Genomic DNA, 23,550 nt, shown 5'->3' with positions numbered 1-23,550 from the left:
AGCAGCCTTTCTCCCACGAGGAAAAAGGCAGGGCTGATAGAACACAGCCAGATACTGTTCCCAAAATCACCAATTAGAAAGACCCCAACTTGCCCAGGGATGAGGTGAACCAAATGTGGACAGAGGCCAATAGTGCAGCTGCCTTTGCTGTAGGAGAAGTGATGACCCTACCCCAGCATTTCATGGTAGGCTCTCCACCCTGATGGCTGCCATCCTTCATAGACACAGGGAGCAAGGCTGCACAGCCAGTCCAGTGCAGGTAACTCCAGAACCCATGCTGACATTTATTTGAAAAACAAACTGAAATCTTCCTTAACATCAAGCTGCACAGTGGCCTTCCTGGGCCCCAGTGTAATGGCTGAGCTGTGAGCAGGATGTGCACACAGAACGGCAGGGACTGAGTGGGGGCAAGGCAAGAATAGAAGATCACACACTTTCATCCCTGGCCTGTCTGTCAGACTGCTTCCTCAGCCCCATCTCCCCGAATTCTCATACCACTAGGGGAATGGGTGATCCTCGACTCTTGAGAGCTAAAGCAATGGCACCAAAGTCACACAGTCAGAAACTGGGGTGTGTGTCTAAGCCCGCATGCATCCCTTGGGTACCTCCTTCTATCTCAGACCTCTTTGCAACATACCTGGCAAGATTCTGATGACACTCTTGCACCTGGGAGATGCTTCAAAAAGAGAGACAAGGAAAGTGGCCAGGGTTGCTCAGGAGATGCCTGGCCTGAGGACATGGGGCCCCAGCATAGCCAGTGGCCTGCACAGATCCCCATGCCAGAGCCCCCGCCATGGAGCTCAGGGGAACACTGAGAGGGTCACCTTCTACTTAATGTCATCCTCTCCCATTAAATCACCTGTCCCCAGGGAGTGCACCCTCAGCTGGAGCTTGCCCACGCGTCCTGCACACTAGAAGTCACTCTGGTGTCATGGGCCCGCCTTCCCTGGCTTTCGGGGCGCTATCGTCCCTGAGGGGATATCCTTAATACATACGAGGGGAAACAAGGGAAAAGGAAATGAATCCCTTTGTTTGAAAAGCAATGACATTAGAGCAATTGTAACTGCAATACCCAAATAAAGAGAGAGTGCTCACCACTTTGAAACAACCAGGAATGCTACTTGGAGGAATTCACCAGAAGGCTCAATAGGAGGCAAATACCATATGATTTCACTTACATGTGGAATCTAATGAACAGATGACCAAATTAGGACCAGAGGCATGGATACATGGAACAGACTGACACACTTCAGAGGGGAGGAATGTGAGGGGGCTGGAAGAGATCAGCCAAAAACATATATGCATGTATGCATAGCCCATGGACACAGACGACAATGTGGGGAAGGCCTCGGGGGGGTCAGGGGTTGGGTGGAGGAGGGCAAATGGGGGACATCTGTAATAGTGTCAACAATCAGAAAAGAAAAATAATAATAAAGTACATTGTAAAATTATAAAAAGAAATTATCGATAATCAGGGGGGAAAGGAGGAAAAGAGGCAGGTTTGAGGAGGGGTGTTAATGATGCAACGAGGGTTTTCCTTTTCTGACAGAAAAGCACCCTGAGACTATGCCATCAACGGGTGAGTTTTAGAAGCACCTGAATTTTCATCCCACAGAATGGCAGTGCTGCCACACAGCGCAGTCCATCCTAGTGCCTGTTTCTTCTGTTCTTTTTTTATATACAGAATATTTGTTATTGAACTGCTAAGAGTTGATAGTCTCCATGTCTGGAAAACTTGGGAACCACAGCCCATGCAGCTTCCAAAAACCTGAAATGATTTTGGTTAGCTTCATTCTTTGACGCCTCATCAAAATTCTCTATGAGATCTGGAAGCTGGTCATCCTCCTCATCGGTGTCTCTGCTTTTGCTTCTGTTATCGTGTTTGCCAAGAGAATTGTTGAGCTAACGTTCAAAGTCCTGTTAAGCTGTCAACACCAAGCCGACCTAATATTTCAGGGAGCTTTGTGTGATTGGCTTGGCTTCTGCATGACCAGTAGTTGCAAAGGTGTTAGCAGAAAGGGAGGCTTGGGCTTTGGGATTTTTGCAGTAAATAGCTGTTCCATCATCTTTAATCATGTTAACCTCTTTGATACCAGCTGTATTGTTCACAGACTTTTTAAGAGAATCTTGAAGTCTTTTGTCATCAGCTGTAGCTGTTCCATGTACCACCTTCTTCTTTCTGCAAGCTCTGCCCTTGTCCTGTATCTGGACCTGAGCCTGAAGTTGGGCTAACTGTTCCCGATTCACACTGTTGGTAAATCTAAAGCAGGGAGGGCCCTCCAACAGACGCACACAATAAGAGCAAGAGGGCTGCCCCATTTCTTCAGTTCTTCACAATGTTTTCTCTGCACCTGCCAGGTGTATTTGCTGACCAAGTAATGTGTTTTCACTTGAAAATGTATTGTTTTATATATATTTTTATAAATATGCATATAGTATATATATATTTAAAGATTTTATTTATTTATTTTGAGAGAGAGAGAGAGAGAGAGAGACATCAATGTGTGGTTGCTGGGGCATATATGGCCTGCAACCCAGGAATGTACCCTGGCTGGGAATCGAACCTGGGACACTTTGGTTCCCAGCCCACGCTCAATCCACTGAGCTACGCCAGCCAGGAAAATATGCATATAATATATATTTTATATATTTTTTGTAAATATATATATTTATTACTTCAACATCGTTCTCCTTTTTAACCATATCAGATGGAACAGGTGTTTCTCAGGGGTAAGCAGCTTAACTGTTTTCAGCTAATATTAAGAAATCTCAAGGCAAGTGTCTAAATATTTATCACTGATTTAGTGAAATTCTGTATGGATAGAATTTGCTTGAATTTAGACATTCTTAAAAATAGGGAGCTTCATCTTCATATTCTGGATACTTACTTTTCTTAAATTTTTTGTTATGGGAATTACCAAACAGAAAGAATACAGAGACTTGTATGAGGGTCTCCCACACATCCATCACCTGGTCTACACAAGTAATGCCCCTGGGTAACCCCATTCTGTCTATAGCCCACTCCTCCTGGACTCCCTCAGAACAGTCCCCGACGCCATCTCACCCAGGAAACTTCCATATCATTTCTAAGAGATAAGGGTGCCCCCCTTTCAGAACGTAATTATCATGGCAGGAGTACCACTGTCATAAAGGAACAGTTCTCGCACATCATCTAATAGCCACTGGGTGGCCACCTTTCCTGAATTCTCTCACGAATGCCTTTTTACTTTTGGCTTCTTCTGATCAGGATGTAAGCAAGGTCCAAGCGTGGCACTTGGGCGACGTGCCTTTCAGGCTGTGTTAATCTACAGTCACTCCAGCCTGTTCTCCCTTCCCCTTGCTGCGTGGAGGAAACTGAAATGTCTCGCTGTGACGCCTTCATCCTAGCTAGCATCAGCTAATGCCTAAAGGCAAAATGCACATTCATGGCAAGGCTTTTGCTTATGATAGGGGATAGACTTTCACACTTCAATCTTGATGATTGTGTATTTTGGGCAGACCAATTAGATTGCTTGGGTTTGCATTTGTACCGTGGTTCTGACAAAGCTCAGGCCAGTGTGGCCGTTCTCTTGTGGTCACTAGGGCTTACATTGTTAGTCTTTAACTCTCAGTTTCTTTGCATCAACCTTTACAGATTACTGGAGTTCAGCTATCGAGTGTTAACATTTTATGCATCTTAAGCCATCCATTTTGTCACATCTGAACATCTGTGAAATTGGTTGCGTATTAAAATTGACGTTTAACAGGTGTCATTCTTCTTTCCTATTTGGTTCATAAAACGATGTCTCGTCTCCCAAAGAAGTTTCATATATGGTTAAATGTACTAGTTTACTTAAACTAGGGAAAACAAAGGCCCCCTCCCTGTGGAACTTCTACTCTTCCCTTCAAACAGTTAGCAGGACAACACTCTGAGGGAGGTCGACCAGTCAGGGTTTGAGTAGGGCCCCACAAGCCAGTCTGAGTCTTCAGGACAGAAGTGCTGTCATACAGAACCAGAAGCTTACCGAGCCACTGGAAGACAGGGGGCTAAAGTGACAGAAGTTTCCAGAGATCGAGAAGTGCAAGGGTTTCACGGGGAATCTCTGGCACTGGCTTCAGCTTCCTCCATGACTGAAGTGGGTGCATCTCAAGGTGACACCCAGAGGCCTGGCAAAACCCACATCTGCCTTCTGCTGATGCCCAGAGGCCTGCCTTGAGCAGCCAGCAGTGGAACATTACCTTCCTCCCTCCCCCACTTGTGGTAGAATTGAACCCGCCCTACCGTAAGGCAGAGTGGGAAATGCTGCTTCCAGGCTGTGTGTCTCTAAGCACAGGGGACAACTTGGAAGGGCTGGGGTGGTCCCAACTGTCACTACCACCCAGGGCGTCAGAACACTTTACATTAGCCAATCCATACATTAAATGTCAAAGAGCCTAACATCTCTCGTCTTATATCAATCTAACTTGCGACGTGCTCAATGTGCTCTCCGTGGAGAGCACAGATGGGCTTAATTAAGCTCTTCGTTCTTCGGCCGAAGAGCAGACCACAAAGTGACTGAAAGAAATACCATGACACTCACCACTCAGTCACTGGGAGCTGATGCACATGCGGTATCATAGGCAGCCCAAGGCTCTCCTTTCTGTGAATGTGGAATCACCTCCATGAGTTCTAGCAGCTTGAGGGAAGGAGTGGGGCCCCGTAGGTATTAAGGATATCCCTTCTGGGATGATAGTGCCCCTAAAGCCAGGGAAGGGGGCCCATAACACCAGAGTTGCTTCTAGTGTGCAGGAAGATCAGAGAAGCAAAGAAGCAGAGACCCCCAAGCAAGATGGATGCAAAGAGGCCCACTCCAAGACACATCATAATTAAAACACCAAAGGTTAAAGATGAAGAGAGAATCTTAAAATCAGAAAGAGAAAAGAAGTTATCTATAGGGGAGTATCCATAAGACTGTCACTGGATTTCTCAAGAGAAACTTTGCAGGCTAGAGGGAGTGGCAAGAAATATTCAAAGTCAGGAAAAGCAGGGACCTACAGCCAAGGTTGCTCTACCCAGCAGAGGTATCTTTTGGAATTGAAAGGCAGGTAAAGAACTTCCCAGACAAGAAAAAACTAAAGGAGTTCATCATCACCAAACTGTTATTGTATGAAATGTTAAAGGGTCTTCTTTAAGAAAAAGATCAAAACTATGCACAATAAAGTGGTAAAAAATACAAATCTATCAACAATTGAATCTAAAAAACAAACTAAGCAAATGAGGACAGAATCACGGATACAGAGCATTTTGATGGTTGCTTAATGGGAGGGGAGGGGAGGGGGTATGGGAGAGTGGGTGAAGAGGTGAGGGGATTAAGAAGTACTGTACAAATAACTAGTTACAGAATGGCTATGGGCCCTGGCTGGTGTAGCTCAGTGGTTGAATGCTGGCCTGAGAATCAAGGGGTTGCCAGTTTGATTCCCATACTAGGAAACATGCCTGGGTTGCAGGCTGGGTCTCCAGTGGGGGGCATGCAAGAAGCAACCACACATTGATGTTTCTCCCTCCTTTCCCCTCCATGGATTTAAAAAAATAGCCATGGGGATATAAAGTACAGTAATGTATGGAGTAGCCAATGACCCATGGACATGAAAAATGGTGGAGGCATTGCCTGAGGGAGTGGGGGGTGCTGGGTGGAGGGGGGATTAAAGGAGGATAAAGGGAAAACCAAGACAACTGTAATAGCATAATCAATAAAAATACAATTTAAAAAATGATCGATTTCTAATGGGAAAAAACTCGTAACAAAAGTGGTAACATTAAAAAAGCCTGGCAAGTTCACAGGAGGCTAATATAACATGGTATTCTCTACACTAATAATTTACAAACCCTCAGTGAAGAACAAGCGGTTCTGAATCACCCAACTTTCAGACAGCAAATGGCCGCCCCATGCCAGTCACTTGAGCATCATCCCTGGAGTGTTATGGCCATGCCTCCTCCAGTGAACTATGGGACAGGCTGCTGAGAAGCAACAGCGGGAAGTTGCTGGGTTCCCAGGCACTGAGCAGTGGCTCCTGCGGCAGGTGGGCTGAGGGGTCGGATACAGAAGGCCACAACCCTGAGGCTCTAAGGCCTTCCCACTGTGTAAGGTGGGAGAGCTGAAGGCAGAGGGGCAGTATGGCTTCTGGCCCTGGTGGCCAAGGAGCAGCCGGAACTGCCAGCCAGACATATGAACTCAGATGGGACAATATCTGGGGGCACTGGCATTTTCTAGCATGCTTGCTTCATCAACAACATTGCAAATAACAGAAGTTTTGAGCACAGATAAAGCTCACTGATTTAACTTCTGACTGTTCCCCTGGGGTCTCATTGAAGGCCCCCCAAGAGACCAGCCTTTGCTCCTAGGGATCTGTTCACCTATAGAATGAGGACAAGCATTAAAACTCAAGTATTTGGACACATAAAACCACAAATGTGGTCAAGGTCAAGTATTTGGACATGTAAAACCACAAACTTACTAGAGCACTTTTTCAATATAACCAATCCATACAAAAATGTAATGAGGTAAAAGCAAATCACATATGAGGTTCTGACACTAGTTTTTGCAGGTATTTTTAACTTTATTATATTTCAAAGTCTGAGAACTATAAAAACATAGTATTTGTATAAACACCTGAGGACTGTTCAACTGGACACACGATCTTCACTCAAACAATTTGAGAGATTAAAAGTACAAATTAGAATCTTGTCTTATAACACAGAGGTAATAACATAGATAAAACCACTCTTTAGATCACAAATACCTAGTAAATAATTGCATTTGTTTATAAATATAAAGGACACTTGGCTTCCTAAAAGGTAAATGTGCATTCTGGCCCATGGCAAACAATTATTGGCATTTACAACAAATGGCTAATACAATTAGCACCAATTCTCATAGCTTATAAACATTAAAACAAATGTCATACAATAGAACAATGTAATAAATAACAAATAACAATGAACGTGTTTTGCTTGAAATTTCCAGTACTTAAAGTTCAAAATGATAAATTCAAACTAATGTACCTTCCACAGTTCAGAAGACAAAATGGCTCAGAAAGCAAAGTAACTAGAAACATTGCACAGGACAGAGAACTTTCCCGTACCTAAACTCTGAAGAACAAACTGAAAGGTACTAGTAATAGGAAATGATGTGCATATTTTTTACAGAGTTAAGACCTCTCACTATATATAGATTAGTCTTTATCTCTGTAGAAGTGCAAAGTATCATTTTAAATAAAAAAGATTTACTTGTGTGTAAACTTCACATATAGAATAAAACATTAACATGAATATGCATCTTTTACGAGTTTGCACATAGGCACCTTGAGAGAGAGAGAGAGAGAGAGAGAGAGAGAGAGAGAGAGAGAGGGAGGGAGGGAGAGGGAGGGAGAGGGAGGGAGGGAGGGAGGGAGAGATATGAACTACAAATGGCTAAATATCAGAGCTTAAACAAAATATTTTAAAAGTTTTAAAATAGCATGTATTTAATGGAATAGCATATAGCCAGACTCCACCCAAAACATCCTTGTAGTGTAAGAGTAGGGCTGTCAAACTCATTTTCACCGGGGGCCACATCAGCCTCAGAGTTGCCTTCAAAGGGCCGAATGTAATTTTAGGACTGTATAAATGTATCTGCTCCTTAACAGTTAAGTGAGAGCTCGGCGCTGCCGCCGGGCAGGAACAAGGTAGAAGGCCAGATTTGGACCATGGGCCTTGTGTTTGCCACCTGTGATCTATTGCATAAAACTATTCTATCTTATAATTTATCAAAAACCTGGTAGTAACACTTGAGAAACCTTGTAAGGTTACTTTTTCTTTAAATGGGAATAAACAAACAAACAGAGAAATAATAACAAAAGGAAAGTAAGTTATATCGTTATTCCCTTTCTGGAAACTGGTAGGACACTAACAGAACACTGCTATTACAGATATATAATATTTGAGAAAGAGATGATATCTGCAGTTATATCTTTAAATTTTCTTCTAAGGAAAACTTCTCATAGATTTTATTAGAGAATCTGTCAATCCCTAATACTTTCTCTTTGGGATTTAGCTGTTTTTGTTCTATACATAAACGTCAACCAAAGTCAAAGGTATTTCTCTGTTTCTTATATGAAGTAAAAATGACAAAATGACAACAATAAAGATTAAGCAGAAACTGTCCATTTGAATATGCTAATAACAACACATTAAATGGTTTCTAAAGCAGTAGACTGGACTATAACGTAGCTCTGTGATTCTGGATATAAGAAGCTTTTAGAGGAACCTTCTACAACACAAACATTTCTAAGGGCAGTAAAATGATTTTACAGCAAGATAGCATTGCTCTCCCCAGAATTAAGTCCAATCTAAATCTACACAGACATTTTCTCAAATGTCAATGATGCATTTTTCTTCTTTAAGCTTTTCAATGTAGTGGCACAACTTCAGAGCTGTCCCGAGCTTCAGCCCCATATACTTCATCATAACATCACTGTGGAGTAACAGCATAGCTTTCCCATCAATTTCCTACAAAGAAAATTACAATAATTAATAATGCTTTCGTATTTTATCAAAATAGTCATTTCTTTATATATAATATGTAACATCAATTAGAGGGCAGCTCATTTCAGATATATATTCTCTGAATATGTAGCTGCTTGATGAAAACTACTGAAGATACAATTTGTATAGCTGAAGCCATCATTTGGACATGAGTAAATTTACTTCAAATTGTAAGAGAAAGGAAATTTAACCTAGTATTGTAAAAATGTCCTTAGTGTCAAACTACCTAATTTTAGATACTGTACATAGAATAAAATCCTACGATGAACAATAAGAAAAAAAGAATAAAATTCTACATAGCTATTACAAAAATAAAAACTAGGAATAGTAGAAATGGATTTCAGACGGTCATTAACCTTCTTAGAAAGGCGGGGAACATGAGCACATCGGCATCAATGCAAACTGTAAATGTGCTAGACAGTGTTGTGTTTATGGTGAAAGCTCATCAGTTACTTGTCTGAAGCTAAAAAGATGCTAAAACTAATTACTGATTTTTGTACCCTATCTAAAAGGGTGTATCAGATATGTGGCCACTAATTTTATCCATTATGAAAAGCTGTAAGACTATGACTTGATAGATACAGGCAACTTCCTTAAAATCTTTATTATGTTAATTAAACAACTGACACTGCTGGAGCACATAATTTGGTTTTCAGAGATCTGGTTTAAAAATAAAAATTTACTGAATCATCTATGTGTATCACCAACTGAAAACATCTGAAATCCCATACAGTACTGCCTTTGTTAGGCACCTTCCATACTTTTTCTACTAAGTAAAACTGGGAAGTTAAAGAAATGAGAACTTAAATGGCATGAGAGTATCAGCATCCCAAACCCTCGATAACCATGTCAGGTTAGCAGAACTAAGCAAATGAAATCAGCTGCTGGATTCATCAGGCATCAAAACAAGAACTGTTGTAGCTGTCATTACAAAGGAGAAGACACCTGAGAGTGAATGACCAGGCTGAATAATCTTCTCTTGAGGACTTGAAGACAGTATTTTAGGTACTTGGGTACCCATTTAAAGCACAGATCCAGCCTCTACCACTTATTGCTCTAACTTTGAGCAAAGTAAACTTTCTCACATAAGGAAAAATCAGTTGATAGGGTTCCCCATCCACACTAATCAGCATCCAACTGAAGAAGCCTACACAGAGGTCATTCAAAGGCAGGAAAATCGTATCAAAAGATACATTACATGTTCCCTGAAGAGGTCAGCCAGGGGGAGGAGTGTATGAGGATCTACTTCTTTCAGAAACAGGATCACTTCCTCTACAGACCAATCTGCAGGGTCTGCATAGTAAGGGTATTGCAGTACACCTTGGTCATTTCCAACTGATGAACTTGTAGCTTTGATGGAGGAAAAAGACAAATTATATTGGATTAGCAAAAAAAGTCATCTGTTTTCTGTAAGATGGCTCTAGTAGCACTTAGTTGTCTTTAACTTCATTCAAAACAATTTTGTTATACTGTATCATTACAGCTGTCCTATCAGCATGAATTTTAAAAACATCAAAATTGGTAAATTTTTCTGTAGTCATTTTAATATTGAAGATGGAAAATAAGTGACATTTTTAGCATTTTATGCTTTATTATTTCAAAAAAGGTAAAAACACAACCAAAACACATACTAACAGACTTGTTCAGTGTATGCAGGTGCTGTGACTAATCAAAAGTGTCAAAAGTGGTTTGTGAAGTTTCGTGCTAGAGATTTCTCACTAGATAATGCTCTGCAGTTCGGTAGAAAAGTTCAAGTTGATAGCGATCAAACTGAGACATTAAATGAGAACAATCAACATTGTACCATGTGGGAGATAGCTGACATACTCAAAATATCCAAATCAATAAAGTTATTGGTAAAAATGAAAAAATATATCTCTTTTTTAATGGAAAAAACCATATGGACTTTTTGGCTAACCCAACACTTGACCTAATCATTATCCTGAAAGAAGAGATGTTACTTAAATAGGGAGTGTTGGTCTCATTCCTGGAACCATTTGTTAAGTAGCCCAGCAAGGACCCAGGACTCCAAATGTAAAATCCAGTAAAAGCTTACATGAAGATGGCGTGAGGATGGGTACCCATGAGTGTCCCATCTGACTGCCCACGAACAACAAAAGCAGCTTCAGAAGTTACCAGAAAGCTTCAAACATCATAAAACAGACTGAACAACCCAAGGTCTCTTTGGCCACAAATACAGCAAAAGATCTGTTACTTGGGTTAATTAGGTCCATCTAAACTAACCTATTACTCTCTAAGTATTTCAGTGAATTTCTCTGAATCTCTCTCCTCTTGGTCTGTGTAGATTAGGTTTATTTTACTAGCTATATACAATGGAAATTCCTCAAATTTAATTTTGTAATTGCTTAAATTTATTCACTTTAATCAATGAATTTCAAAAACCTATTATCTTTGAGACCCAAATTAGTTCTTTACTGACTCTCTCCATTGTATTTATTCATTATGGATATTTAAGCCTTTTAGTCTTTTAAATTCCTGTCTCTCAAGGCTTAAATTTTTACCTGAATTTTAAAGAAAACAAGATTATTTTCTGCTTAGCTATGCCAAAAGTAACTTTAATATTATATTTAATACCTCTTTTGAGTTTAATTATACAGTAATACCTATTTTGATTGAGGGTTTATATGTTGAAAAAATAATTAAGACATAAAACTGAAGTGCTCATGCCTCGAAGTTTTAGCTGTGACGTTCACTAAATTGTGCTGAAATTTCTCTGTGTCTAGACAACTATTCTTTTTCCAACTACAGCACTCAACTCTACAGTCTGTGGTAACAGAAGTGGGTTTTATAATTCCCTAGGAAGATTCATTTCTCTAAGGACCATCAACACAATTTTGATCATTCTTGTGCATGAATTAGCCAAAGGTGTACCTTTTCTTTCCTATCATCTGGGCTCTGGCCATCCCAGGAACATTTTGAATATATACTTGGGAAAAGGGTAAATAAAAACATAAGATTAAAAATCTCACAATGGTATCATTATGAATATTAATGGAGAAGAGGCATGTCAGCTGATTAGTAATATGTCATATAACAGATACTTAACATATGTTAAGTCACCATTATGAATATCACCCAAAATCAGTCCTCAAAATACAAAACTAATAGCTTCCCCTAGCTTGCACCAAGGATGCTGAGGAATAAAGGTTAAATAGTGCTACTTGTAATATGTGTTATTTCACACTCACCGAAGCCAGCTGGCATGCAGAGAGATGAGGCAGTATGGCCGAGGTTCTCATTTTGCAGCAAGGTTGGGTAAGTCATATCATGGTTGTGTGCTGGACTGGATCTGCCTTGGCCCAGCATGTCTGCAGGTACTGATGTAGAGCCCTGCACTAGATCAATGGGTGCATAACCTGACGGATATGAAGAGTAGCCAGGAAATGTTGGACTCTGGCTAAGGCGTATGCCTCGGCCCTCATAGAATGAACGGTGATCCTGAGTAAGGGAATCCTGTGACTGATAGAGTGTTCCCATAGGGCTATCCTGGTAATCTGTTGGTCTTCTAACTGGTACAGTTGGGCTATAACTGTGACTACGAGACAATGAAGCGGGAAAAAGCTTTTCAGACATATTATCAGGCTCATCAGGCACAGCAGGCTCATTAGGCACAGCAGGCTCAGCAGGCACAGCAGGCACAGCAGGCTCATCAGGCACATCCTTCTTCGTTTTCGGCAATTTTATCCTTCTAGAAATCAGGTGATTATAATGTTTGTATGCATATCCAAGTGGCCTCTGTAATGACACAAACCCAGAATAAACCAACTGAGAATGAACAAAAAAGGAAAGTAGTAAACACATCAGTATTTATTATCCATGCAACATTGCTTGTTATGATTAAAGATTAATATTCTATTTGACTATATGGTTTTTATACCTCTTTGACCCTACCTTTTAATTGCATTTTATACATTATGGATACAAACATAAAAATACTGTCATTACATTTCTCAAACCTAAACTTCAGCATTCTTCCTAGAAGTTTAGTCTTCCATCTATTGCTACAAGTATGGATCACACAATCTCACAGACTATTACTTCTCTCACTTTTAACTCACAGGCATCTTCAAAAACCAAAGGTTTATCAGAGTCATGAAAATATTTTTATAACACTTACACGATTTTGCCAGATTAATTTTGCACGGAAACGGTAAATTTTTGAAACCTTCCCATTCATGACATCAAATTTCTTATCCAGGTTTTCAACAGTATCCTGGATGACCTATAATAATACAATCTATTAGCAGGTTCTATATCAAAGGAAATGTAACATACGAAAATACCATTAAGCCAATTTTGACTGCTAGGAACAAAGAAAGTTCTCATGCCATCAGAAATGTCTTGCTTGCCAACTTGATGCCTGGTTGTCGGTAACAGAGAGCTGGCTGACCACAAGGATCCCCAACCTCCAGTGCAACTACTCCATGTCATACAGGCATTTTGAGAGGCTTTAATTCTGGAAAGTAAATGTGCCACAATTCCTATAACCTATCACATTCCTGATGGAGTCATTTTACATCAAGAAGGTACTACCTTTTGGAAATAAACATTCAAATCTGCTGAAAATCCAAAGAACCTCTTTCCATATGACAACATGAACTAATAGGCAGTGAACATTCCAACTCTGGGAAGAACAGTGAGCCAGATATATCAGGTGTAACTTCTGGCTTCAAAGCATTTAAAAATCATAAAATCAACAATTAACGCCATAAAATCTTTGAGTACACATCCCCTATATGCCAATCAGGTATGTGACTGAATTCTTGAAATGCAGAGAAATTTCATTCAGGCAAAAAAAGATACTTAAGTAATAGTGCGGAACCATTTCCTCAGTTTCTCATTCCAATAAACATTTATTGAGGGCATACCACCTGTCAGAACTACTTTGCTAGATGCTGGAAACATGGATGGTAAGGGGAAGAAAAACCAACCAGCTCCTGTCCTAAGGAACTCCTATTCTAGCTGGAGAGAGACAAGTGAAGAGATGGTTTCAATAGAGAAAGTAATTAGCAGCCTGGAGCAGTGGTTCTCAAAGTATGGACTTGTGGACCAGTAGCATCAATACTAGTTTGCTAGAAATGAACAATCTCCTACTCCAGACTTAATGAATTGGGAACTCAGAGTGGGGGCAGCACCTGTGTTTTCACAAGCCCTCCAGGTAATTGTGATGTCACATCAAGTGTGAGGCCCAGTGATGGGCCTACAGCACTGAGGTAAGTAGTGCGGACTCTAGGGGAACGAGCTTGGGTTTCAGTATTAGAGCTCTGCCACTTATTAGCTCTGCGACCTTGGTCAAGTTACTTAACTTCTCTGTGCTTCAATTTCCTCATGTATAGAATCAGGATGAAAATCCCTCTGAGTTCTCCTGAGGACAAAGCAAGGTGCTATGGTATTGTGTTCGTACTAACATATTAGCAATACTACACAATGACTGGTCCAATCATGCTCAATCATCTATTAATGTGAACATTACTATTATGACTATCACGGCACGGGTAAGAACAGGAGGCTAAGTGTACGCAAAGACCTAATGCAGGTTGGCAGGTCTTTTCAGAGAAGCAAAGGTCTACACTGAGAATTGAAAGACAAGTTGGTGTTCACTAGGTAAAGATGCATGGAAGGACACACAGGGCAGAAAGAACAGTGTATTCTCAGAGAAAACAGGAAGTCGGGTGTTTCAATAGTGAACATAACTCACATTCAAAGAGCTGGGTTATTAAGGGAAGGAGAGAGGACAGATGACAGTGGAAAAGGGCTGGAAGGCTAAAAGAAGTGATTTTTTAAAAAAAGATTTTATTTATTTACTTGTTTGTTTGTTTGTTTATAGATGGGAAGGGAAGGAGAAAGAGGGACTGAAACATCAACGTGTGGCTGCCTCTCACACGCCCCATACTGGGGACCTGGCCTGCAACCCAGACATGTGCCCTGACTGGGAACTGAACCAGTGACCCGCACCAAATCCACTGAGCTACACCAGCCAGGAGAGAAGTGATTTTTTTAAAACCATGAGAGAACATGCTGAGAGTGATAGACAAAGAGGCTGGAGATCCAGGACAGAACCCATGAAAGGGGGAGTCTGAGCACAGGGAAAGAGGGTCAGATGCAGAAGCCAGCAGAGATGTTGGTCTTACAGAGAAAAACACAAAAACAATGTATCCCAGGCAAGTCTGTGGGCTGTGGGGAGAAGATTTCTGCCCCCCACCCATTTTCTCCATTAAACAAGAGGCAAGGGTGGGCGTGCCTGGAGCACATGGGGAGAGGGTGCTGACTACAGACCAGACAGTGGACAGGTCCCAGCAGAAGTCCTCCCCTCTGCTTCCCAGCATGGACAGGGCTGGGGTTTTACTAAAGAGGATGTGGGCAAGGATAAAAAAGAAAAGATGGAGGTGCTGCGCCATGCAGTCTAGGCTGCTAAGGGAAGAAGGTGAAGAAAGGAGAGCGCTAACACACTAGGAGAAATAGACTGGATCCCTCATGGGGCCTGAGCATGTCTTATCTGAGATGCTACATCCCACCACACCCTGCACAATTGCTCAGAAGGCCCTGGCAGAGCAGTGCGGACCTAGGTGGTCTTGGATGCTTAGGCAAGGCAGGCCAGGGATAGCCCTGCTCAGAATGAGAACCCTCCCCCTCCCGCTATGGCCCATCCTCTGCACATTTTCCCCTGAAGACTTGATGTGTCCCCTTTAAGCATTCCACTTGATCAAGACTCATATACACATTATTTACTTTTCAAAGCATGCTAGCTCATTTTATTCAAGACACTTGATACCTTAAGAAAATTGACTTTTTATAAATGTTCATTACCTCTAGGGTATGCAGCCCACAAAATCCTTGATAATTACATATTTCTATCTACCTCTACCGATATGCTAATTTTTACAAAATCCCCTCGAAACTATGTAAGATATACTCTTTTAAAAACAGTGGTTGGCTGCCATTTTGTTTCAATTGAGATATCTTTGTATGCATTTAGGTACATACTAAATTTCACCCAAATCAGCCAATTTCCTTTGAAAATTATGTAGGGAAAATTAATTCAATACTGAATAATCAAGATGAAAGAGACATAACTACATTTGAGCAATTAAGGGCTTTAAAAAAAAGCTATAAAATCTACATATTGCTACTTTGAAATTTTCACCCAGAGATGCTATTCAAACTAGAAACTGTTAAAAATGATCACAATGGGGTGACAATCACACATAATTTAATACAGCAAAATTTCAATTAATTATATTCTTTACATGAAATAAAGAGAATGTCAGCTTAGTATTTTAGAAAACTACATTTGACAGACAGAACTTTTGTACCTGGCAACGACTCAGGACATCCATAATCACTTTTTGTTGCTCTTCGGAGGATGTGTCAGACTGAACACTTTGCTGCTAAGATTTTAAATGTTAAGTATTAATGGTTTACTTCTGTAAGAGCCAAACTGAACATAGGATAAAAACACTTTATACTTATTTATTTGAAATTGTTTTTACTTTTACCAACTTTTCAGTTTCAGAAATTTTAATCTAAAGCAGATATGAAATAAAAAATATTATAATAGAAATGGTAACTGCCAATTAAGAGAGAAAGGCAAGAATTTATTATATCACAATGACCTACGTTTAGAATTTTGTACTGAAAATGGATATTGCTCTCAATTTCCTACTATATAAGGAAAAGAGAGAAGTAAAATGGTTAAATGCTCACTGTCTATTGAAAGCAGCCAAATTCATGACAGAGTAATATTTTCTTGAGTGGTTTAGAGGCACTCTATCATGTATGAAGAATTTAAATATTTCCTTTAAAATGGTTAAATGTTACTACATTTGGTAAATGGCAATTAACATTACTTACGTTTACATATGCAGGATTTGATTCATATGCATAAAGAATCCCATTCTCATCATCACCAGAACGTATGCGAGTTTTTATCTAAGGAAGATTTATTAATAAATTAAAAGGAAGCATGAAAGGAACTGCCAGAAAAACTTAGGACTTCAACTGCACTTTCAAGAAACTCCAAAAGTCTACTGTGGTATTAAAGGACTTTGTTCGTTGTAAATAAATAGTAGGACCACACACACACACACAAAAGATGTACTTGCAAAACTGCTTACTCATTAACCCAACTACACTTATGACATATTTTCATTAAGCTTAACCACTTGTGTACCTAAGGGTAGAAAGACTAGTAGTCTAGTAATCTGGTACCAGAACTGCTGCAACAACAAATATTTCTTATTACCAAGAACCATGTTGCATGGCTTTTGATTTTAAACCACTCAACAGTGCCACTCTATGGACAAAATAGGAAACACTTAAGTACCTATTTCTTTGTGTTCTAATTTTTATGAAACCTTTCTTTTCCTGAATAATAAATATTTATTTTAATAGCACAAAAGTTAATTATTGTTAGTAAAAAATAATCATAAAACATCTAAAATTCTAGGTTTTTCTACATAGTATTTTACCAAGGCGTTTCTTTTTTTTTTTTTTTTTGGGGGGGGGAACTTTTTTTAAATTTAAAAGAATTTTTCAATTACAGTTTACATTCACTGTTATTTTCTATTAGTCTCAGGTGTACTGCATAGTGGTTCGATAATCATATATTCTACAAAGTGCTCCCCCTGATGTTTCCCATATCCAACTGATAGCATACAGTTATTACAATATTACTGACCCTATTTCCTATGCTTTCCTATACTTTATAGCCCCCATGACTATTTTGTAACTACCAGTCTGCACTTCTCAACCCATCTGCCTTTTTCTTAATAAATTAATCTCTAAATCACCCTAAAAATTTTGGGATGCTTTAAATAAACAGATAGTAAATAACCATTCAACTTTATTTAACAACTCTTTATTCTAAGAATGAATTATGAACTATAGGAATAATTTTAAAATAAAGATATTTTGAAGTTATACATATCTGTTTCAAAAGATATAACCAAAGTAATATGGAATTGCTATGAATTAGTACTTTTAAAGATATACCACCTTACTTTTGTATAGTACCTTATGCTTTCCCAAGTGGTTTCATATGATTATGTCAGAAAAAATAACTTTCTGTAGGCAGTTAACATTATCTCCAAAGATGAAAAATATTAGGACTAACAGAAGTTTTAAAAATTTCCTAGGCCACTTAGGTGGCAGTAGTATCTACATCCATTGTAAGTAGTATGTTTTCTGTTAAGCCAAATTATACGTAGCTTAAAAAAACTCTTATTTTTATTCAACATCAGGGATCAAGAAACAGAATGTGAAAGAATGTTGAAGACCATAACCCCTTCTAAAAAGCTGGTAGATTCTCAAAGTTATAATTACATCAGCCCTATGACCTAGCAATTTAACTCCTGAGCACTGACCCAAAGGAAATGTTAGTATCTGTTCACAAAAAAACCTCATACATGAATGTTCATAACAGCTTTACAGATCATTGTCAAAACTCATAAACTATATATTTAGGATCTCTGCATTTCACTGTGTGAAATTAAATTCAATTTAGAAAAGAAATGTAACACAATGAAAAGAACAAGGACAATTTTTTTTTTTCAATTTGAAATACAAACCACATCGACTTCACTGGAGCAGCTCGACATCTTTGTGAAACAGGAACAACTCCACTTCTCTGAGTTGGGACTAATTATTTTTAAACTCGCTGGAGGCTTTATTTGTGAAACTGCTTGGTCACCTATAACTGGTAAACCTTCTACTCCTGAAAAACAATGCATAAAAAAAGTTACTTTATACATTATCTTAATAAACTTAGTATGGCTACGTTCTCACAATGCCAACTCAAACTGAATTGGAGTACTGGCTGAATTTTAGAAATTCTCCGTTCATGATTTAGAATAGACCTTTTAAACCTAAAGGGCTATATTGGTCTGCATAGGAACAAGAATCAAGATCAAACACACTTCCAAATTGTAAAGTGAATGCTCCACAATTTAAAGGCTACAGAATAAATACTGAAAACAAGAGGACATGACTCCTAACTGCTTTTGTAAAGGAAGCCCATCAGGCCTCCAAATATGAGTAAGGAGTCTGTTCCAGCTTGGGCCCTAACCAAAGTGTAGACTGGGCAGACCACTCAAGACACTGCCTCCTCATCTGCCAGGTGAAAAGTGGCTGAGATTATGCCTAAGGCCATTTCAGCTCTAAGAATATGATTGTTTCCATAGTTAAATTTTATATCAAACCTAAATAAATGTATATAAAATATAAGCTAAAAAGCCTCTAGAATTATGTAGGCTCAGTTACGGTTCTGGATCATTTAACTTTACAACTAGAAAAGACATGGAGTACAATACCATCATATTATATCTTGTAGTAGGGATTTGAACCATGGCTGGCATCATGGTACTGAAACAGGTGCATTGATGAAGAGTCCAAATTCCCTCCATCCACCCTGAGCCAGGGTAGTAACGACACAGCCAGGATGAACGGAGAATTAACTCTTAAGTTAATTCAAGATAAATGCAGGTTAATACTGTGGAAAAATTCAAGTTATAAAATACATCCAATTTGAGCTATAACTTCAATCAAGTTTTAGTTTTAGACTATGTGTATTTTTTCCTGATATGAGACTAATACAAGCTATGAACAATTAAACAGTGGTGTTCTGGACATAGGAAGACTACACAGCAATGAGAATAAATTAACTACTGCTACACACAAACAAGACAAATCACACAACCATAACAGAGTAAAAGCCAGATACTAAAGAGAATATAGTATACGAGTCAATTGATCTAAAGCTAAAAAACAGGCAAAAGCAATCAATAGTGGAAAAAGAATTTCTAAACCAATACTTTTAGATATGCCACAGTCACTTTAACAACTTAGTTTCCCACCATGCAGGTAGCAGCAATTCATTTAACAAGTCCCTATTAATGGGTATTCAAGTCACTTGTGAAGTTTTGTTCTTACACTGCAGAACAATCTCTTACCTCCGCTTGAAATCTCACAGAATGAGAATAGCAAATTCAAGTTTCCCAACCCGAATAGTATTTTATACTCACTGTATTTCTAACAATTTTGTTTTATAGATTCATATACACCATTTTTCATTAAATATAGTTTCACTATAGAAAATCTGGAATATAACACAAAGTGCAGATAATAGTATCTAAAATATATTTTACTGTTTACCCTGCCAGGCAATGTTCTAAGCACTAAATGTGTTAAGTCATTTACTATTCCTGACAACCCTACAGGGCAGGCTTTATAATTATTCCCATTTTCCTTAAAGGAAATCTGAGGCAAAGAAAGTTTAAATAATTTACCTAAGCATCATAGCTAGTAAGAATGGAGCCAGACTGCACCACATTATATGCCTTACATACTCTTCATTATTTGAATCACATGCAATCCCTTCTATAACAAAAATATAAAATCCAAACTCCTATTAAGGTCTACAAGGTCCTTACAACATAGAGTCAGAAGCCTACACACCTTTCAGGAGGTCCCCTCTTACCACCTGTCCCCTAGCTCTAGACCTAAAATATTGACTATCTGGCCTTTTATAGACAAAGTTTGCCAACCACTGCTGGAGACCCTTACAACCAGACAATCCTCTCCTGGAAAATTATAATGCTGCAAAAACTTGGCTATAGCTAAACCAGAAGCAGCAAGCATTGAGTCCACCACTCAATTTTTACCTCTGTGGCCCATTCACAAATCAACACCAATCTTGCACTCTGAACCTCTTACTCCTGTTATGCTCTCTGCCCAAATATCCTGCCATCTCTCCACCTGGGAAAACCTAGTCAATTTCATGGCTTAATTCAAGTACCATCTCCACAAAGCAAAGGTGCTATGTTACCCCATCTGGAAGCGACACTGCTTTCCCCAGTACAGAGCACTCATACTTCAACACTTTTAAGGCAACTGGCCTACATTGAGTAGTTACATGAGAGGCAACTTCAAATACCATTAAGTCCTTAGACCTTGGCTTTGGGTCCAGGTTCCTCCACTTACTAGCTGAGTGACTTTGGAGAATTTACTTAACGTCTGTGTACTTAGTGACTTTGGAAAATTTACTTAATGTCTGTGTACTTAGTGACTTTGGAAAATTTACTTAATGTCTGTGTACTTAAAAAAAAACACCTGTAAAATGAGGATAAGAGTTCCAACTTCATGAAGTTATGAGGATTAAAAGAATTAAGTGTCAAGTGCTTAGAACAATGACTGGCACAGCAGTACCCACTGTTGACTACTTTATTATCTGTGTATTCACAACATCCTCCCAACAGAACTATTCATCATGGAGCACATGTGTAACAAATCCTTGGGGTCATAACATGTAAATCTGAGTCATTTTGCGCCTGGACACTGCAGATATAGCAACCATTTCTTCCAAGCAAATTTGAAATACCAGGGCATAGTACAAAGAACTGGGCTTTAAGAAATACTCAAACCTAAGAACAAATTGCAAAAATTGCTATTTTAGTTTAGTCAGGTATTTAATCTCTCTGTGCCTCAATTTCTTAACCTGTATAGTTGGAATATCTACTTCACAGGGCTGTGAAGACCAAATACAGTTAAGCACCCAGCATCACATCTGGTTCACAGCAGGCACAGCCTAAACTTTCCGTTTTGCTTCTTCCTACAAAATAAATAAAACTCGTCAAATTCAAAATCCTGCAAAATAATTTTACCTAGAATGACGTTCATTCATATTTTACCATAGAAAATCTAAATTCTTGATAACATAAGAACGAAAAGCCATCTGGTTTTTATAAGGTATTTTTAGACATTAAAAACATTTCGAAGACATTTTTCAAAACTCATTTGAAGATTCTGCTCCCAAGGTACAAGGCATTCACTTGCCATCAACTTATCAGAATGGTGAGGGATGAAAATGGCCTTTCGCCCAAAAATAATCTGAAGGAATACACAAAACAGGGCAGATTACGCCAGGCCACTCCAAGGTGGATTTTTTTTTTTTACAACAAAACTGTGTGTTAACACACTGAACAATCACTTTCTAAAATTCCTATCAGGTCTCGCAAAAGCAGCACTTCTACTGTCCATACAAAACTCCACAGACTACAGAATAAGCCAGATTGGGGACAATGTTACCCAAAACGTGTTCCACTGCCTGGCACTGAATCGAGCCCATACTTTGCTTTATAAGAGCAGAAAAGTTGCCTAGAAATATCACGATTTATAAACACTAAACCAGTTTCAAACCCTATAGCAATCCTAATTCTAGGAGGGCAGGATAGGGAGGGAAGGAAGCGATCCCGAAAAGACTAATTTATCAAACGACCGTGCTCAGCCTAGGTCTTTATTTTCTTTCTCCTCCTTTACGTTATTAACGACGCAACAGCAAGGCTGCACTATCTTCGATCAAACGCATTTTCCATCAAAGCCTCAGAAACAGCATCGCAATCTCAAGATATTAACAAACCCACTATCTTATCACTTACTGAAACTCGAAATGACATACACACAGGAGACAGAGACTCCAAGTCTTGATCGTTCCTCGCCGCCCACCCACCTCTGCCAAGGAAGAAAAAACCGATGAGAAAAGACCAACTCGTACCCAAAAGTCCGCACGACCTACTCAACAAACCGCCCAAACGCAAAAGCTCAAAAGCGCGGGCATCCGCGAGAGGTGGGGTGAACCAGGGGAACGAGCGGGAACCAGCGGGAACCAGCGGGATCGAGTGGGATCGAGCGGGAACCCGCCGGAACCGACCCAAACCAGCCACACTCACCCACGGACCCCTACCCCACAGCGTTGCTGAAATTTAATTGTAGATTTGTGATTCCAAAAAATTTTTCCCCTCAGGCAAATCCTCTCACCCACCCCGCTTGACTCCCCGGAGTTCCTCAGGCATTAAAATTACTCAACTACTTCTCGCCCACACACAAGTCAAGGAAATTCAAGGAAAGGGAAAAATGCCGCTGGAAAAACCTTTTCAAATCCGGTCACGCCGGTCTCCAGAAGATGCGGGAACCAGCTGGCGGCAGACACTGTCCCTCAGCGTCAACCGCAAACAGCTTTCCGATCGCTCGAGGTCGCACCGGAAGTTGACCCAGATGACGTGACGTCGGGCCGGGGCGTCTCACGCAAGATGAGGACCGACGCACGACCTAGTGAACACCGCAGCGCAACGGCTTCCAAGTTTGCAGATTACCTAGCAATCCCGAGGGCGCATGCGCAACCCTTGGAGAACAGGATGTTGCTAGGGAGATTTTGCTTCCCTACAGCGTAGCGCCAATGCCTGTATCCGAGATTTTCCGTTCGCAGAGGCTAGTGGGATAGGAATCCGGCGCTAGTCCGCAGGCGCGATCGTGCAGTGCTGAAAGGGGTTTTTACGGCTGTGAAGGGGTGCCAGCGCGTGCACGTGCACGTGCATGTGACAGTTTCGGCATCAGAGAGGAAGCCTGCAGGTGGCTCACGTGGGTTTAGGCGCGAAGCTTCTCCACTGACACTGATTGGTTGAAGCTTTCTAACACAATTCCGCCCCTCCCCATCCCTCTGCGAGGTACCACAGCCAGCAGTCAACTTTGCATCCTAAGTGTGCTCTTCAGTAACGGAATTTGATGTGGGAGAGGGGCGTGGCCCTAGCAATGGGTTTTAGCAGTCCTGGTTTGTTTCTAGCAGACCCTGGAGCCAGATTTTCTGGGTTGCAAGCCCAGTCCCAGTGCCTAGTCTCTCTGTGGCTTTGGACCAGTCAAGTAATGCTCTGTGCTTTAGTTGCCCCATCTGTAAAATGGGCACAATGTGGGAAGTACATGAGTTAGAGTAAGCAGAGCGCAGTATTTTTGCACATGACTTTGCTATGTAATCAAGGATACATGACATTATTTGGTGGGATATTATCTGTATCTATCTCGAGGCTGTGCATCTTGAAAAGGAGGCACAGTCTTAGTACTTATCAGAAGCAAAGGTAAATATTTCAAAGTCAAGTTAGAAATCTTTTCCTGGCCCAAAGAGAGGAAAGTATATCCAACATTGCAAATGTGTTCTTTCTCCT

General features: G+C 40.0%; 1 protein-coding gene and 1 pseudogene across 4 annotated transcripts; both read right to left on the bottom strand.

Annotated features, from left to right (window-relative positions):
• Positions 1 to 1,692: 1,692 nt before the first annotated feature.
• LOC114505575 lies at positions 1,693 to 2,319 on the bottom strand (annotated as a pseudogene).
• A 5,727-nt stretch (positions 2,320 to 8,046) lies between these two features.
• SCML1 (Scm polycomb group protein like 1) lies at positions 8,047 to 22,675 on the bottom strand. 4 transcript variants are annotated; one of them, XM_036017190.1, is made up of 8 exons: positions 22,485 to 22,675; positions 18,130 to 18,275; positions 16,415 to 16,492; positions 15,877 to 15,951; positions 12,681 to 12,785; positions 11,752 to 12,298; positions 9,741 to 9,892; positions 8,047 to 8,506 (listed from the first exon to the last, which is right to left on the bottom strand). In XM_036017190.1, the coding sequence occupies exons 2-8, from the start codon at positions 18,157 to 18,159 to the stop codon at positions 8,369 to 8,371; spliced, it is 1,125 nt and encodes a 374-aa protein (XP_035873083.1). In that variant the 5' UTR covers positions 18,160 to 18,275; positions 22,485 to 22,675; the 3' UTR covers positions 8,047 to 8,368. The 4 variants fall into 4 exon arrangements, with proteins under 4 accessions (XP_035873083.1, XP_028378957.2, XP_035873081.1 ...); XM_028523156.2 differs by lacking the exon at positions 22,485 to 22,675 and having other exon boundaries at positions 18,130 to 20,577; XM_036017188.1 differs by lacking the exon at positions 22,485 to 22,675 and having other exon boundaries at positions 15,877 to 15,948; positions 18,130 to 20,577.
• Positions 22,676 to 23,550: the final 875 nt, after the last annotated feature.

This window comes from Phyllostomus discolor, chromosome X, assembly GCF_004126475.2.
Source record: "Phyllostomus discolor isolate MPI-MPIP mPhyDis1 chromosome X, mPhyDis1.pri.v3, whole genome shotgun sequence".
Lineage (NCBI taxonomy): Eukaryota > Metazoa > Chordata > Mammalia > Chiroptera > Phyllostomidae > Phyllostomus > Phyllostomus discolor.
Note: the sequence above shows the minus strand (reverse complement) of the source record. Positions and strands in the feature narration are given on the sequence as shown.

Coding starts and splice junctions, on each gene's coding strand:
- SCML1 (XM_028523156.2), bottom strand. CDS start 18,312: ATGTATAAAGTAACTTTTTTTATGCATTGTTTTTCAGGAGTAGAAGGT. Junction 16,493..18,129: donor GCTCCAGTGAAGTCGATGTG/GTTTGTATTTCA, acceptor AATCTTCCTTAG/ATAAAAACTCGCATACGTTC. Junction 12,299..12,680: donor AATTAATCTGGCAAAATCGT/GTAAGTGTTATA, acceptor GTGTCATTACAG/AGGCCACTTGGATATGCATA.